General features: G+C 37.8%; 1 protein-coding gene across 3 annotated transcripts in view; it reads left to right on the top strand.

The window, feature by feature from the left end:
- Positions 1-18,759, top strand: part of ECPAS (Ecm29 proteasome adaptor and scaffold) — a 111,954-nt gene that overhangs the window by 40,868 nt on the left and 52,327 nt on the right. For all 3 annotated transcript variants that reach the window (XM_052645398.1, XM_052645396.1, XM_052645397.1), the window contains exons 7-14: positions 2,111-2,250; positions 6,422-6,503; positions 8,859-8,978; positions 14,735-14,820; positions 15,050-15,128; positions 16,959-17,008; positions 18,034-18,100; positions 18,195-18,317. In XM_052645398.1, the coding sequence (XP_052501358.1) occupies positions 2,111-2,250; positions 6,422-6,503; positions 8,859-8,978; positions 14,735-14,820; positions 15,050-15,128; positions 16,959-17,008; positions 18,034-18,100; positions 18,195-18,317 (747 nt within the window). The remainder of the gene's footprint in view (positions 1-2,110; positions 2,251-6,421; positions 6,504-8,858; positions 8,979-14,734; positions 14,821-15,049; positions 15,129-16,958; positions 17,009-18,033; positions 18,101-18,194; positions 18,318-18,759) is intronic.

Below are 18,759 nucleotides of genomic sequence, written 5' to 3'. Positions count from 1 at the left end.
GAGCAGCTTTTAAAAAAGACTGGTGCTCTACAGAGAAGGTGCCTCACTGTGTCTGTGTCATCAGGCACCTCAGGGAAGAACAGATGAGATCAGTATGTAATTATTTTGGAATTCAAGCAACATGGGTTAGTCTTCCAATCCTTCCTTTATCTCTCCATGGCAGTCTAAATGATTTGGTCCTTTTCTTTCTGGCAATGTAAGTGATCACTGATCAAAACAGTGTTCCCAGGAAAGGGAAGAATTCAAGTGGGCATTCTTGCCGCTCATGAATTTATAGAATGATTTGTTCAGCAAGGGTTCTATGTGATTAGATTAAATCTTCATATTTTATAGATCTTTTTTCTTCTTAAACTGTGATGTAAGAAAGAAAGGTAAATACTAGCAGAAGCTACTCTTTTAAGTGTGATCTATGTGACAGGCACTATACTGAGTACTTTGAATACATTATCTCATTTAATCCTCACAGCAGAACTGACAAGGCATAGAAATTATTGGTTCCCTTTTGTAAAAAGAACTGAGTTTGGAGATTCACCACAGTCTCACTGCTAGTAGGAGGCTTTGCACCTAGGTGTCTCTGAGCGCTAAAGCCCTCAGTGCCGGAGAATCACTGTTAACATTAAATGGTAATCTTACATTGGTCATGATTTGCTGATTCCTGAGGGCTTCTGTATGCCTTTTGTCCATTTCATGGTCGAGCCTTGAAGAGTTTGGTTTCGAGGATGAAAGCTGTTTTCCTCTAACTTTTAAATATCCCTTTTGTTTTTCACATTTTTTCTTTCAGATGAAACAGCTTTTCTCTTTTTCAAATGATAGTGTTAGTGATAGTGTAAATATTCAGATACTACAGAACATTATAACAAGAAATTAAAAATCACTCGGAATCCCACCACCCTAGTTTGTCGTTCATCTTTCACCTACGTTATATACATGTGTGTGTACACAAATGTAATTTTACACGTTACATTTTTATATATGTAATATACTATTTGAACTTCATTTTTTTAAACAAAATGTCAGGTTTTAAAATAATGTCTTTTTAAATGTCTGTATTAAATAATGCATAAGTCACACATGTTTTAAACTAGTCTCCTATTCCTAGACATGAGTATTGTTCTCAGTTTCCTTTGAACGCTTTTTCTAGAAACCTTTATGACTCTCATAGCTGCAGTAAATGCTTGCATCTTCTCTGTTGTAGCTCTTGTTGCAAGTCAGTTGTATTGAACACACAGAGGGAAGGCAGGCATTTTTATGATCGGTTTGTCTGCTTTTTAAAATTGCATCCTTTGTCATTTAGTATTAATAATTGTAAACTTTATCGGTCCTATTTCATATACATGAGAACTATTATGTAACTGATTTTAAAGGTAAAATTTCATTTTTCAGACATATTTATCCTAAATTCAGTTATTTGTGGTGAAATTCATAGCTTCTTCATGTTGCATGAAGTTCTTAGCAGAATCAAAGAATCTCTTCTGCAGTCATTTTAGCCAGTTAGATTGAATGCTGTTTGATTAGAATTTTCCTTACGTTTGAAATTCTTGCATATGTTTGAAATCATGTCGTTTTCAGTATGTAAGAATGTAGAGGGCACAGTTCGTATGTTAGCAGTAGAACAGAACTCCATGGACTGTGAGTTTTATTTCTTTCCGAACTGTCACAAGAATCCATGGAGTACTTCACTCCTCATGTACCACACTCTACCTAGAGGCTCCAGATTTGGACTTCAGTTCAAGGCTTCACCTTTCTAGAGAGGGTTTTCACCCAAATAGGAAGGCTTTGTATCATAGTGGCCTTGGAGTCTGAGAGACTTGGGTTTGGATTGTGCCTTCATCATTTATTAAATGTCTTAATCTCTTCAGCCTTGCCTCAGTTTTCTTACCATAAAAATGGGTATAATGATACTCATTTCGTAGATTGTGAGGGTTAAATGAAATCATGAATAGGTATGGTCTAGTATGGTCCCTGGCACACTGTATGGCTAAATAGGAGTGGCTACTGTTGTTCTATTAATCTTTGGTTTATGACCATAGTAATATGTTAAACAGATACTTAAGGTTGGTGGTCTTTGTTTCTCTGATCGATGTTTTTCCTTCCCTTCATTTATCTACAGTGCAAATTGGGTATAGTGAAATTCATAGAAGCTGAGCAGGTGCCTGAGCTCGAAGCTGTTCTCCACCTGGTGATTGCTTCTAGTGACACACGCCACAGTGTAGCCACCGCAGCAGACCTAGAGTTGAAAAGCAAGCAAAGGTGAGCTCCTTCCCCCTTTAAACTTTAAAAATTGAAAAGATGCTAGATTTCTAAAAGCTTGCCCAGCACATATTCTTTTCAGCTTTTGCATAATGAGGCATTCAATTTATGAGATTGTGAAATATACCTAATTTGTATGAAAGACAGTGTGCTGAGGAGCAGAATTCTATATAAGGCAAAGAGGAAAAGCTGTTTGGAGAAGCAGTCTAAAATTGGAATGGATAAGGATAATTACCATAAGAACTGAGACCTTTGTTTAGGTAAATGAACTTAGAGAACTAATGTTAAGAAAAATGTCGAAACCCAAAAGTTACTCATTTTTGATTCTTCCTCTAAAATTCTTTGAGATGGCTTTTAATAAAGGATATGTAGGTATTATGGTTAATATGAAAATCAGGTCCCATGAAAAGAGATACTGAATAATGTACACAGGAGAAAATACATATAATAAATAGACTCATGGAAAAAATTGTATATAAGAAATCAAATCATGCACAATAAAACAATAGTATGCCAACTGGTAAATAAAATTGTGTAACAGTTGATTACTCCATTTAAGTTTCTGTTGAAACTGCTGTGCTTATACCCTGTTGATTGACACTGTAAGTTGAAATAATTTTTGGAAAGCAGTTTGTAGTAGGTAATGAATCATAAAAATACTTACAGTATTTTTTTTATCTGAATCTTCTGGGGCTTTATCCTAAGAGAATCACTCAAAAGAAGAGAAATATTATATTTAGAAAAATGTTACAGATTCATTAATTGTTTTATTTCCTATAATTGTTAAAAAAGGAAAATCAGATTTCTACAGTGGGTAAAGAGTGAAATTAAGTACGTGACCTATATAGAGTATTATATCTATATAGGTATTATTATCTTCCCAAATAATTATAAAAATAATACAGCAACATGTAAATTGCTCCAACATAATGACAAGTGAATAACACATAATACAAAATGATATATGTCCTGATTTTTAATAAATGACATGTGCAAAGACTGGAAAATACATGAAAAATTGAAGATACCTTGTTTTAAAAAATCAGACTATGGAATACTTCATTCTTAGATTTATTTTAATTCTTAATGTAATAAAAAGACCATGGAATGTGGGTAAGATGATAAAACTTTATGAAGGTATATATCACAGTTTTCCCTCTCCAAAGAAATATAAGTAGGTGTCACAGGATAATGAAATTAACTTCATTGTGTCTTAGTTTGCTTGTTAAAACATAAGTGATCTGTGTCTGTGTGGTGGTGGTTGGGAATGCATGTCTGTCGTGGAATTAATTCTGGTCCTGCCTCTTGCTGATTGTCTGAATTTGGAAGACTCACTTAACCTCACTAGACTTTGGACTCTGTAAAATGAGAAATTTGGACCAGATTGTACTTAACATTCCCTACCAAGTCTAAAATTCTTTCATGCTGCTATGACTGTGTCTTCCTGGTATCTCCTTCAAGAAACTTATTTGGTTTTGAAGTGTTAAAAAACCTTTTAAAAAAATTTTATTCAAGTATAGTTGATATACAGTGTTGTGTTAATTTCTGCTGTATAGCAAAGTGATTGAATTATGTATATATTTTTTATAGTTTTATAAAAATATAAACTATATTTTATATATATATACTTTTCTATATTCTTTTCCATTATGGTTGACCACAGGATATTTAAGATAGTTCACTGTACCATACAGTAGGACCTTGTTATTTATCCTTTATATAATAGTTTTATGTATTTATATTTTAAAAATTTAAGTATAGTTGATTATAGCATTGTGTTTATTTTCTGCTGTACAGCTAAGTGACTCAGTTATACATATATTCTTTGTCATATTCCTTACCATTACGGTTTTTCACAGGATGGTGAATATAATTCCCCATGCTATACAGTAGGACCTCGTTGTTTATCCATCCTGTGTATAATAGTCTGCATCTGCTTATCCCAAACTCCCAGTTCTTCCTCCCTGCTCCCCCTTGGCAACTGCAAGTCTGCTCTCTGTATCCGTGACTGTTTCACAGATAAGTTCATTTGTGCTGTACTTCAGATTCCACATACAAGTGGTAGATCATGTGGCATTTGTCTTTCTCTTTCTGTCTTACTTCCCTCACTATGATAATCTAGGTCCATCCATGTTGCTGTGAATGGCCTTATTTCATTCTTGTTTTGTGGCCGAGTAGTATTCCATTGAATTTATGGGCCACATCTTCTTTATCCATTCATCTGTTGATGGGCATTTAGATTGCTTCCACGTCTTCATGTCTTGGCTGTCATGAACAATGCTGCTGTGAACATACGCATGCGTGTATCTTTTTGTATTATTGTTTCGTCAGGATGTATACCCAGGAGTGGGATTGCCAGGTCCCACTGGCAAGTCTTTTTTTTTTTTGAGGACCCTCCAAACTGTTTTCCAAAAAAACTTCGTTTTGTTTGGACTGGCTCCATTCTTTACACCATGCAATAGATTGGATTGTTGGACATATAAATGTGGTGCTAAAGTATTCTGATTAGTTTTGGTTTTGTTCATTAAAACAAGTGTATTTTCAAAAAAAAAAAAATAGTGTAACATTGTTAAGAGGTAAAAAGTGAGTTGAGAACAATGTGTAGTTAGCCCATTTTGTTAAATAGAAATCCCAAAGTATCTCTTCAAGCGATCCTTGTCTATATTGATCTATCTACCTGCCATACCCATCTAGCTATTTTATGTGCATAGGAAAGAAGTCTAGAAAAAGATACACCAAAGTTAGTGGTTACTGAAAAGAAATAGAGAGGGTTAGGGTGCAGAGTATAAGGAATTGTATTCTCTATATTAATAATTTTTGAATTTTCATAAGTGTGTTCAGAAAACTAAAGCTAGAAAGGTGACAAGAGAAAAGTAGAGGAAACAGTGAAAGTTATCCTTATTAGTTAACCACTGTTAGGTTTTTTGTTTGTTTTACTAAAGTGTGTGTGTTTTGTCAAATCTGTAAACTTGAAGTATTTATAGGAGAGAAACAAAGGTGGAACTCAAGGATTAGTTAGTAGAAATCAGCCGAGGAAAGATATAGGTAAATATAAGTAGGATTGTAGACTGTCTTTGAGGATAGTAGGATTGTGGCTATCCAAATGAGGTATTTCGATAAGAGGTGAAAGAAGAGCTGGATTAGGAAAACAGTCTAAGCACCGTGGTAACTTACATTTGCACAGATACCACATGGTTTGAAAGCAGAATCAAGGTCAAAAGAGAGAAGATAGTGTGGTTAAATCTTACTATTCAAGTGAAACACAGAACTGCATTATCACTTGGTTTATAGAATGACTGGCTGGCAGCTGCTGCAGAGGGTGGGTGTACATCACCAGTCACATTATATTTCTAAGTCAGGGGTCCCCAGCCTCCATACCATTGACCAGTCCTGCTCTCAGATCAGCAATGGCATTAGATTAGAAATAAACTGCACAATAAATGTATTGCACTTGAATCAGTCCCAAACCATCCTTCCCTCCACCAACCCGTGGTCTGTGGAAAAACTGTCTTCCACAAAATCAGTCCCTGGTGCGCAGAAGGTTGGGGGGTGATGTTCTAAGTCACCTTATTGTGGGGCCCAATTAGGAATAAGTCTTAATGACTAAATGGCAGCAAGACTGCTCTGTAGAATTAGGTGCAAGTGTGTGCTGGTAGATAAGAGGGGGATGCTGGAGGTCACAGTGACACAGGATTTGGGAAATGCCATGGGCTGCAAGCTTCCTAGGGTTGTGGCTTTAATGGGTAAAATGGTTTTTTTGGTCACTTTCCATATCACTTTTGAATTTCCAAGTGGCTAAACAGAAGAACCGTGCCTCAGGGCTCTTTGAACAAGTGTAGTATGGCTCTGCTTTGTTGGACCTGCTCCGTGTCATTGACCCTGAGAATGGAATATAGTCCAGATTTCTTGAGTGGTACCAAATCGGGCCGCTGGCTGCAATGATCTATGTTACATTGAATCATGGTGGGATAAGGGACTTTATTTTTCCTGTTTGAAAACTAACTTTGATAGAAATTAATCCCCTTCCTTCTCTTTTGCAGTCAATTGCCTTCTCTTCATTTGTGTATTTATAACATTTTTCTTTAGTACTGTATTGAGGTTACGATATTTTGAAATTATCGAAGTGGGAGAGAAAAATAATTTTAACAAGCTTTGTTGAAACTTTCTGTAGCTTGATTGACTGGAATAATCCTGCCATCATTAATAAGATGTACAAGGTATACCTTGGAGATATACCACTGAAAACAAAAGAGGTAGGTTGTTTTGGTTTATTCTTACATCGTCATAAAAGCATTTTATTGACGTGGTGATACTTGAACATTTTCTCCAGGTTATTTTGATTTAGGCTGAACATACGCTATAGGAAGGTATTAGTTTGAGACCATACTAGTGTCGGTAGGTAGAGTAAAACCTCCTGAAGTAGCTTAGTTTACCTGATGTGGTGTTTTTTATTCAGCTGCCTAGACTAGGCCTCAGTAAACATTTTTTGTAGATATTTTCGACTTTAATGGCTTTATAGTTCTGAGGCTGCAGCTCCTCAGTTCAGCCATAACGTGGCAGCAGCCAGAGAACATAGCTGAAGGAGCATGGCCGTGTTCCAGTAAGGCTTTATCAGTAGTGAAATTTGAATTTCTTATTATTTTGTGAAATACAATTTTACAGAATATCGCTTTGATTTTTAAGAAGTCGTTTGAAAATGTAAAAACTTCTTTTAACTCACAGACCTTACCAAGACATAGTAGGCTGGATTTGGCTCATGGGCTGTAGTTTGTTGACTCCTGGTCTAGAATCTAGGACAGTAGGTGGGTTCTTCTGAATTTTCAGAGTAAGATGTTGCTTAATAACATAAGTTCTTTTTAGTTCACTGTGTTTAGAAGTATTCCAAGTCTAAACCTAGACATACAAAATTATTTGTTTGCTTTATAAACCATAAATAGTTGTTTTAAAAATCGTATTAACTCCTGTTAGATTAAATTGAGTGTAATAGAGACTTCCCTGGCTGCCCAGTGGTTAAAGCTTCCTGCTTCCACTGCCAGGGGCAGGGGTGTGATCCCTCATTAGTGAACTGAGATCCCTCATGCTGTGACACAGGCCTCCCCCCACCTCCCCGAAGAAGAAAAAGTTGTGTGCGATATAGCAGAAAGAACAGTGAGTTGGGAATTCTCACCCCGCCCTGATTGTCCTCCTGAATGGATGTGTATAAATGTCTTGGACAGGAGAGATCTGGCTTATTGCACAACTTTTTTGGGCATCCTGTTCTTCATGTAGAAGAACCACTAGGTCAGTGGTTCTCAGAGTGTGGTCCATAGGTCACAGAGGGTCAGAGGTTCACAAAGCCAAGACAGTTTTTGCCTTTTTTTTTCCTGTGTTGAATTCTGCACTGATGGTGCAAAAGCAGTGATGTGTGTCACTACTGGGACCTTAGCATGAATCAGAGCTGTGTCATTAAATAATTATTAGGAATCGTTCTGTTCCTCACTGTCAGCACTCTTGGTTAAAAAGGAGAGAGGAAATAAAACTCAGCTTACGAATATCCTTGATGAATTCATGCAGAAAAAATTATTTTATATTAAGAGTAGAGAGACAAACTCTGGTTATTAAGATGAGTATTTGGCATGAATTTGCTCTTTTAAAATGAAAAAAATAAGGTTCCAAGAGAAACAGTTAACATGCTCTGTTGGCAGTGGTGAAAGTTGAGCTTTTTAAGCAAAAATTAGAATTTTGGGAAATTTGTATTCATTGTGTTGAGCATGACAGCTTGTCAGTATTTACAGAGTTTTCTGATAAGATTGGTCATGATATTAACGTGTGATTTGTGTGTGTGTAGATGTTTTATAATGAAATATTTGCGTAACTCAGTGAGCCAATATTTTCCAAATGACCAGTGTTGTTACAGAAGCATACAAGGGTAAGGGAGCCATTTAATATAATTTAATAGAGTGGTGGAATTTAGTATACTGTAACAGAGTATGCAGAGGTTCCATTGATACATTTTCAAATCCGCATGACAACCTTTAAGAAACTGTTGTATATCAAGTTTGTGGAAGTTTGTGGGTGGTATCCGTATTTAGAATATCTGTAATTAAGAATATCTGTAATGACCTGAAAAACCTAGTAAAATCATCACCAGTTTTCCAGTCACATATCTGTGTGAAGCTGGCTTTATTTTTTTTAAATATACTTAAACCAAAATAACATATCACAACAGATTAAATGCTGAAAAAGATACAGGAATCCAGCTTTCTTCTGTGAAAGTGGATAGTGAAGAGATGTATAGAAAAAACAGTACAACTCTCTCAGTGCAGTTTTTTGTTTTGAAAAATGTAGTTTTTAATTTGTCTAAAAATATGTATTTATGAAAATATATCATGGCTTTAATACTGTTTTTAAGTGAATAAGTACTTAAATTTTTTTCAGTTTTAATTTCTAATATAGTAAGTATTCATAGATATTCCAGTATAAAAGAAATATCTTTGGAAGCTTCAGTAGTTTTTAAGAGTATAAAGGGATCTTGAAACAGAAGTTTTAGAGACCATTGATTTAGATGATCTCTCATGATTTCTTTCAATTGATAATTTTGAAGTGCTGAATTATAATGTTTTCAACAGGGAGCGGTTCTGAAGCCAGAGCTGAAAAGGGACCCAGTCAGCACAAGGGTCAAGTTAAAGATTGTCCCCCACCTTCTTCGTTCTAGACAAGCTGCTGAAACGTTCCCAGCTAACATTCAGGTAACTGATTTTTTTTTTTTTTCCCAAAAAAAATACAACCTGTTTACAACTTCTATGTCTTTGTAACTAGAGAAAGAACTGTATTAATGAATATTCAGGAGGTAGGTTAATATGTATAACAAGATTAATGAGATTCTTTTTTCTCTCTCAAGTTTAGCTGTAGAAAATACTTAAAATTTTTTATTGTTGAAACTTCCCTGGTGGTCCAGTGGTTAAGACTTTGTTTTCCAGTACAGGGGGTGCAGGTTCCATCCCTGGTCGGGGAGCTGAGATCCCACATGTCTTGGAGCCAAAAGACCAAAACATAAAACAGAAACAGTGTTGTAACAAAATCTGTAAACATTTTTAAAAAATGGTCCACATGAAATATAAAATTTTTTGATTATAGAATATATACTCTATATGGTTACCATTCACTGTAAATGTATGGTGATAATCCCTTTCAAACTAGTGCTTTTCTGAGTGGTGTTTTTCCAAAAATGGTAGTAGCAGAAACTTGTAGAATAAGTGGAATAATGAGTGGAAATAACGAGTCATCCTTGCTTGGAGCCCCACGTGCAGGCAGCGGCCACAGCCTCTGAGCTCTGCCGCCTCAGTATCTTCGTCTCCCTAGGGCGGGTGCTGATGTTAATGGAGCTTGTCACTTCTGGTTTTGCTTGTCTTCCTTCCAGTTCTCTTCCTTGTCGCCCCGTCTTGCCCACAGTCAGTCTGTTTTCTGTGTTGCCACCAGAGTTATTTTTGCACTTGGAAATCTTTGTACTCTTTTGGTATGGGATATGAGCCCCTCCGCTAAAGCCCTTGCCTTTCATCCGAGTGATGACCAGTCCAGCTCTAGAGACAATTTATTTGAGCATGGTTTTGTCATTAGTTACTTGCTTTTGATCTTAAATAGGGCTTCCCTGGTGGCTCAGTGGTAAAGAACCCACTTACCAGTTGTAGGAGAGGTGGGTTTGATGCCTGGGTTGGGAAGATCCCTTGGAGAAGGAAACGGCAACCCACTCCAGTGTTCTTGCCTGGGAAATCCCATGGACAGAGGAGCCTGGCTGGCTACAGTCCATGGGGTTGCAAAGGGTCAGACATGACTTAGTGACTATAAACAACAACAAGTACAACTTTTCATCTTAAATAAACCTTAAGGTTTTTTCCCTATTTTTCTTTAAACATTTTAAAAAACCCTGTAGAATGGGGTGTAATGATAGTAGATAGCTCATAGAAGTGTTGTAAAGACTTGAGTGGGATAGCCGATAGAAGATTTAGAGCATGCTGCTGGAACTCATTCAGTGAGAAAGTTCTCAGTAAATGGTGGAAAGGCAGCAGTTATTTCCTATCTGGTCCCGTATCTCAGCACCCCTCGCCCTATAGCTTACGCACCAGCAAAGATCGTTGCTCTTGAGCGTGCCGTTTCCATGGCTCTGTTTCATGCCTCCTGGTGCAGGGCCCCTCCCCCTGTAGCCTGGTAAACATCTCCTCCGGTTTCAGGATTTTCTCTAGTGTGCCCCCTCCTCTCTAGAATGTCCTTATTTCCTGCCTCTCCTTCCTTTCAGTCCCAAAGTAAGAACACACTCGTCTTGGTCACTGTATGTGTATGGTGGACATTGACTTCTGTCTTCACGTCTCTCCCTCTTAAGACTTATTTAAGTGGCTGCTTCCTCTTCCTAACTTCTGTCTTCGTCTCTCTCCTTCTTCAGGCTTATTTGTTCTACTTCCTCCTCCCAGGTGATACAGCTTTTATTCCCAGTATCTGCTCTCCAATATTTAGTAGTACTAGTGTTAGTCACTCAGTTGTGTCTGACTCTTTGCGACCCCATGAACTGGAGCTCACCAGGCTCCTCTGTCCATGGGATTCTGCAGGCAAGAATACTGGAGTGGGTTGCCGTTTCCTTCTCCAGGGGATCTTCCTGACCTAGGGATTGAACCTGGGTCTCCTGCATTGCAGGCAGATTCTTTACCATCTGAGTTACAGGGAAGTCCTTAACTGATTTCAAATACTGTGTTCTGTGTTTCCATAAACAGAAAATAATCACAGAGCTTCTTCCATTTTGCATACTAGACACTGTTCTCCCTCTTAGTGCCTTAATAATTTTGGTTCAGAAATGGTGGTGGTAGTAATGCTACATTATATAATAAGCAGCTAGAATTATGTGGCAGAATACTCATAGACCTCTTGTAGGTCTACACTTAGTCAGTTCAGTTCAGTTGCTCAGTTGTGTCTGACTCTTTATGAGCCCATGGACTGCAGCACACCAGGCTTCCCTGTTCATCACCAGCTCCCGGGGCTTGCTCAGACTCGAGTCGGTGATGCCATCCAACCATCTCATCCTCTGGTGTCCCCTTCTGCTCCCACCTTCAATCTTTCCCAGCATCAGGGTCTCTTCAAGAGTCAGTTCTTCCCATCAGGTGGCCAAAGGATTAGAGTTTCAGCTTCAGCATCAGTTCTTCCAATGAATGTTCAGGACTGATTTCCTTTAGAATGGACTGGTTGGATCTCCTTGCAGTCCAAGGGACTCTCAGGAGTCTTCTCCAACATCACAGTTCAAAAGCATCAGTTCTTTGGTGCTCAGCCTTCTTTCTAGTCCAACTCTCACATCCATACATGACTACTGGAAAAATTGTGGCTTTGACTAGATGGACCTTTGTTGGCAAAGTAATGTTGCTGCTTTTTAATATGCTATCTAGGTTGGTCATAACTTTTCTTCCAAGGAGCAAGTGTCCTTTAATTTCATGGCTGCAGTCACCATCTGCAGTGATTTTGGAGCCCAAGAAAATAAAAGCCTGTCATCGTTTCCACTGTTTTCCCATCTATTTGCCGTGAAGTGATGGGACCGAATGCCATAATTTTAGTTTTCTGAATATCGAGTTTTAAGCCACAATTTTCACTCTCCTCTTTCACTTTCATTAAGAGGCTCTTTAGTTCTTCGCTTTCTACCGTAAGGGTGGTGTCCTCTATATATCTGAGGTTATTGATATTTCTTCCAAAAACCTTGAACCAGCTTGTGCTTCATCCAGCCCAGCATTTTGCATGATGTACTATGCATAGAAGGTAAATAAGCCGGGTGAGAATATACAGCCTTGACGTACCCCTTTCCCAATTTGGAACCAGCCTATTCTTCCATGTCCATTCCAACTGTTCCTTCTTGACCTGCATACAGATTTCTCAGGAGGCAGGTCTGGTGTTCTGGTATTCCCATCTCTTGAAGAGTTTTCCAGTTTGTTGTGATCTACACAGTCAAAGGCTTTAGTGTAGTCAATAAAGCAGAAGTAGATGTTTTTCTGGAACTCTCTTGCTTTTTTGATGATCCAGCGGATGTTAGCAGTTGGATCTCTGGTTTCTCTGCCTTTTCTAAGTCCAGCTTGAACATCTGGAAGTTCACAGTTCATTTACTGTTGGAAGCCTGGCTTGGAAAATTTTGAGCATTACTTTGCTAGCGTGTGAAATGAGTACAATTGTGCGGTACTTTGAACATTCTTTGGCATTTCCTTTCTTTGAGATTGGAATGAAAACTGACCTTTTCCAGTCCTGTGGCCACTGCTGAGTTTTCCAAATTTGCTAGAATTTTGAGTGCAGCACTTTCACAGCATCATCTTTTAGGATTTGAAATTGCTCAAGTGGAATTCCATCACCTCCACTAGCTTTGTTCATAGTGATGCTTCCTAAGGCCCACTGGACTTTGCATTCCAGGATGCCTGGCTCTAGGTGAGTGATCACACCATTGTGATTATCTGGGTCATGAAGATCTTTTTTGTACAGTCCTTCTGTGTATTCTTGCCACCTCTTCTTAAAATCTTCTGTTTCTGTTAGGTCCATACCACTTCTGTCCTTTATTGTACCTATATTTGCATGGAATATTCCCTTGGTATCTTTAATTTTCTTGAAGAGATCTCTAGTGTTTCCCATTCTATTGTTTTCCTCTGTTTCTTTGCATTGATCGCTGAGGAAGGCTTACTTATCTCTCCTTGATATTCTTTGGATCTCTGCATTCAAATGGGTATATCTTTCTTTTTCTCCTTTGCCTTTTGTGTCTTTTCTTTTCTCAGCTGTTTGTAAGGCCTCCTCAGACAGCCATTTAGCCTTTTTGCATTTCTTTCTTGGGGGTGGTCTTGATCCCTGCATCCTGTACAGTGTCACAAACCTCCATCCATAGTTCTTTAGGCATTCTGTCTATCAGATCTAATCCCTTGAATCTCTTTCTCACTTCCACTGTATAATCATAAAGGATTTGATTTAGGTCATACCTGAATGGTCTCCTGGTTTTCCCTACTCTTCAATTTAAGTCTGAATTTGGCGATAAGGAGTTCATGATCTGAGTCACAGTCAGCTCCCAGTCTTGTTTTTGCTGACTGTTTAGAGCTTCTCCATCTTTGGCTGCAAAGAATATAATCAATCAGATTTAGGTGTTGACCATCTGGTGATGTCCACATGTAGAGTCTTCTCTTATGTTGTTGGAAGAGGGTGTTTGCTATGATCAGCGCATTCTCTTGGCAAAACTCTATTAGCCTTTGCCCTGCTTCGTTTTGTACTCCAAGGCCAAATTTGCCTGTTACTTCAGGTATCTCTTGACTTCCTACTTTAGCATTCCAGTCCCCTATAATGAAAAGTACTTCTTTTTTGGGTGTTAGTTCTAGAAGGTCTTGTAAGTCTTCATAGAACCGTGCAACTTCAGCTTCTTTAGCATTATTGGTTGGGGCATAGACTTGAATTACTGTGATATTGAATGATTTACCTTGGAAATGAATGGAGATCATTCTCTCGTGTTTAAGATTGCATCCAAGTACTGCATTTCAGACTCTCTTGTGGACTATGATGGCTACTCCATTTCTTCTAAAGGATTGTTGCCCACAGTAGTAGATATAATGGTCATCTGAGTTAAATTCGTCTGTTCCAGTCCATCTTAGCTCACTGATTCCTAGAATGTTGATGCTCACTCTTGCCATCTCCTGTTGACCACTTCCAATTTGCCTTGATTCATGGACCTAACATTCCAGGTTCCTATTCAATATTGTTCTTTATAGCATCGAGCTTTACTTCCATCACCAGTCACATCTAGAACTGGGTGGTGTTTTTGCTTTGGCTCTATCTTCATTCTTTCTGGAGTTATTTCTCTACTGATCTCCAGTAGCATATTGGGCACCTACCAACCTATGGAGTTCATCTTCCAGTGTCTTGTCTTTTTGCTTTTTCATACTGTTTGGGGTTCTCAAGGCAAGAATACTGTAGTGGTTTGTCATTCCCTTCTCCAGTGGACCACATTTTGTCAGAACTCTCCACCATAACCCATCTGTCTTAGGTGGCCCTACACAGCCTGGCTCACAGTTTCACTGAGTTAGACAAGGTTGTGGTCCATGCTATCAGTTTGTGATCTTTTGTACTACACTTTGTTCTTTAAAATTAATGCAGTCTCTTTCATACAAGTATTCTAGCTGATGGCTGTAGGAAGCCAACAAGTAGCTTCAATAAACCGTCTGGATAACAAACACAGTGGAAGCTACCACTAGGAAGCAACAGAGAGTTCATGCTGCAGTGGGCCACCACTCTCATGCAGAAGACATCAGGAGATTAAATTATTTGGGAGGTATTAGGTTCCTTAATTACATGTGGATTTATTTTGAAAGCATCTTCTCTGCGGGGGAGAGGTGGCCCACTGCAGCATCCACAAATAGTGTAATACAAAAGACCTACTGTTGAATCCTCAGTCGTATTTGAAAATAGTTAATTGCTGTTCTTCTTAATTGGTATTCTTGATATTCTGTTTTCATAGGTGGTGTATGATGGACTCTTTGGTACAAATACAAATTCAAAATTAAGAACATTATCCCTGCAATTTGTGCATCACATTTGTGTAACGTAAGTTTTTTGCACTGTTTATGAAGTTTTCAAGCCGTTCGGAGCGATGAAGGGATGTAAGAGCATCTCACCTAGAAAGAAAATGTGTTTGCTTACCTTAAAATATGTCACATTTTGATAGATTATTTAAACTTATGTCATTCATATCTGTTTTAAGTAATAATCTGAAACAACATGTAATTACGAGATTCTTACATCTTGCTTTGTGTATGTGTTGTTTTTTAACAAGCTGTCCAGAAATCAAGATTAAGCCGTTAGGTCCAATGCTTTTGAATGGTCTCACCAAGCTAATCAATGAATATAAAGAAGTAAGTGACTTGGTTTTTTAAAAAAATTTTTGTTAATATTTTAGTTTTAAAATTCTGTTTTAAACTTTCCTGGTCTGTATGTTGATACAGTTAAAGTTGTTCCATCACTTCTTAACATTTTGAGGTGGTGCAAATTTCAGAAATTACCACCATCTTTTGCCCCTTTTTGGGGAAATAAGCATTAAAAATTGATATGGACCTTGAGGTGGTCTTATCATTCCTTTATGTAACATTTTAAAAAGCTGGTACATTTTATTTTAGAAACTGCACAAAATGGAATGAAAAGAATTAGATTTTATTTTATGATTTATTTCCATATAGGTCTGTTTGGATTTGCTTGTATTGAGAAACTGTTAATTCTTAGAGACTGAGATTTTATTGATTCAAAACTGTCAAAACATGCATTCAGTAAATTTTTGATTCCTTAAGCTAAGTGGGATGAGGATTCCTGGATTGTAGTTTTTCAAATCCTGTTTTTTCTTGCTATATCACTCTTACCATTTCTAGTGTTTCAAGGGAATTGGCTAAAAAGAAAAAAAGGTAAAGTTTTAAGAACTCTAGTTAATGTTCTTTTCCTGAGTCTTAGCTAAATATGAATGCATGTTTGCAGTAGTATAGTGACCAGTATTTTGCCATTTGGAGTTAGAATTGAGTTTGAATCCTAGCTTTGTTCCTTTGTGAGTAACTTAAATTCTTCGGACCTCTGTTCTTCATTAGAAGAATGAGGCTAATAGTATCATTTCATTGAATTATGGTGAAGATTAAATGATTATAGATGATTGTGAAGATTAAATGAGCTAATTTAGCATAGTGAAGCCATGTTAGTAGATATTATTATTATTGAAGACTGTTCACTTGCTGTGCAGCTGTGCTTTGGGGCAGTCCTAGGCCTGACTCTCCTGTCTTCTTCTGTTGAGTGAACAGAGCTTGCATGGTGCTTAAGGCCTTGGGAACCTTTCAGATTATTTTTATGGCATAGATACATGCTTTGGATGGCTGGTAGAAATAAAAATGCTTTGGGGCTTTTGGGGGAGAAACTATATATTTGAGACTAGATTAGAGTGGCCAGATAATCTATGGGGCTGTAATGATCTTAACCTCCAGATGACACCCGCATGTCTTCCCAACAGATGACCCATAAGAGTGGCCATGTGGGTGTGTGAATCCTTTGTGAAGTGTATAAACCTCACCTCATAGAAGTGCTGCTATGTTCCGAGTAGTGTCAGACTCCTGATTTTCATAAAGCAATGTAAAATTGTATCTCTATCTTTAGTGGAACCCTCACTAACTCACCCAAATACTATGATCCCTTTAACTTTTTAAGGTGAAAGATATGAGAAGAAGCAATTTACTATAGTGCAGATTTATAGACAATTGCTCTCCTGTGTCCTGAAATTTGGGGTGAGAGAGGGTGGATCCTAGTCTGTTGGGCAGTGATTAATTCTCTGATAAGTTAAGCTGTCTTCCTAGTATGTTGGTGGTGAATTTTGGTATTTGCAGGTTACATAGTATTGAAAGGATCCTGAAGTTACCATCAGTGGAGAGAAACTTTTCTATCATATGACCTCTGCATTTTCCTTTTGGAGTGAGTGGGGGATGGAAAGTTTTGTTTTGTTTTTTCTTTTAGGAGTCTGATGCATCCTGGGTTTGGACATTTTTATTTGTTTTGTTCAGATTCTGGTATCATGTCGTTAGGCACAGTGAGACTTAGGTTTAACAAGGAGTAAAATAATGCATTTCATTGCAGCAAAAAGGTTTTGCCGTTTACTGTGTTTTTGTTCTGTCTGCTTTTTTGTTCTTTTTTTTGTTTTTTTTTTTCTTAATTTCAAGGACCCTAAGCTACTGTCTATGGCATATTCAGCTGTTGGAAAACTCTCCAGGTGAGTAAACTCCTTTTCAGTGAGAGAAACCTTGTTGGTAAACTAAGAAAAATTGTGGCATTTAATAGTGGATGGATAATAAATTTGTTATGATTCTGAAAGGAAATTATTTAATGGCCGCAGGTTGTTTAGAAATGTCTTCCTTGTAGAAGGATAATGATGTGAGATGTCTTAATTTATATTTGAAGATATGTTACTGTATTAAATGGCAGTATTGAAATGAGATTTTGAGCTGGGTTGTGTCCTAACGTGTTAGTTTTCTTGCACCCTACATAGAGACACTTGATTGATCTTAAGTGTTCTTGTGACTTACTACTAGTGATTATCATATCAATAATCAAGGGTTTTTCCAGTGATTCTCTTTTCTGATAGTGTTAACGATTCTTGAGTTTCCAAAGGTGGATTTTTTTTTTCTCCTTTGTTTAGTATGGTTTCTTGCACCCACTTCTTCCTGGTTTCCTCTTTCTTCACATATTTCAGAGCAGGGGGTGAGAGGAGCAGCGTCTTCAGTGGCCCTAACCGCTGCCTGCACCCCTGCACAGGTTCTTTACTGGCCTGTGGAGACTAGGTCGGGCTCTTCTGCACTGTGTAGGGAAGGAGTTTGGGGGCTCAGAAGACAGTCATTTCAGATCAACTGATAGAGCACAGCGTTGTCAACAGACCTTGTCCCTTGTGTGCTGGCATGCAGTTGACAGAACTTCTTGTCACCGTAGTCTTTAGTTTAAATAGCATTTAGTCTCATCTCTTTTCTTTATTTCAAAATCAGAAATGTTAACTGAATGCATGGAATATTCTAGTGAGACTGTCTGGATAACATGTATATTAATCTAGAGTTACTTGGATTAGACAGTAGAATTAAATATGGACTTTAAAACAATGTTTGGTTCTTTGGGGAGGTAACCCAGTGATGCTCACATGGTGCCCAGGGGTTAAAGTGCAAGTTCAGGAACATGTGTGTTTAGTTTCGTTCTTTTCTGCCCTATGGAAATTTTTGATAGTAATGATGGTCTCACGTTCTCTTGCAGTCGAATGCCACATTTATTCACTAAGGATATAGCTCTCGTGCAGCAGCTTTTTGAAGCCCTGTGTAAGGTAGGGAAACACCTGGCAAGTGTGTGCTTTCTGTTTGGATGCTCAGCTGGAAACTCGACCGTGAAGGAAACACTGTTTTTATCATCTTTCACAGGAAGAGCCCGAGACGCGACTCGCTATTCAAGAGGCATTATCCATGATGGTTGGAGCTTACAGTACGTTGGAAGGCGCACAACGGACTCTCATGGAGGCACTTGTGGCCTCGTATTTAATAAAGGTAGGTCCAACTGTGTGAACCATAATGGCTGGTAGTGTACACATTTTATATTTTTATGATCAAAATTTGAATTGCTTTTTTTCTTAATAATGAAGAGGAGTATTTGCTTTCCCTTGGATTGTGGTTTATGATTTGTTTTTTTTTTTGCCCCTGTAAAGTCTTTTATTGTCAGTCTTGCCTTTCAAACCAAGGTTTCTAGGCACAAACTAGGCATAGAAAATAGCTGTTTGAATGGAAAATTCTAAAGTGCTGTGTTTTTAATTCTTCGTTATGGAAATATGATTTTAGAGAAGGAGTAGTGATATGCACAGAGGCCTTATGTTTAAAGCCTTCCTTGTTGGAGAACTGTTTTTAATGTCACGTTCTCCTGCTTGGAAGTGTTTTGTTTTAACTGGTAGTTGAGCCCTACAGTCCCTTGTAGTGGAGTTCTGTAGGTAACATT

This window comes from Budorcas taxicolor, chromosome 8 (assembly GCF_023091745.1).
Source record: "Budorcas taxicolor isolate Tak-1 chromosome 8, Takin1.1, whole genome shotgun sequence".
Taxonomy (NCBI): Eukaryota; Metazoa; Chordata; class Mammalia; order Artiodactyla; family Bovidae; genus Budorcas; species Budorcas taxicolor.
This window is presented reverse-complemented; position numbering and strand designations above follow the sequence as displayed.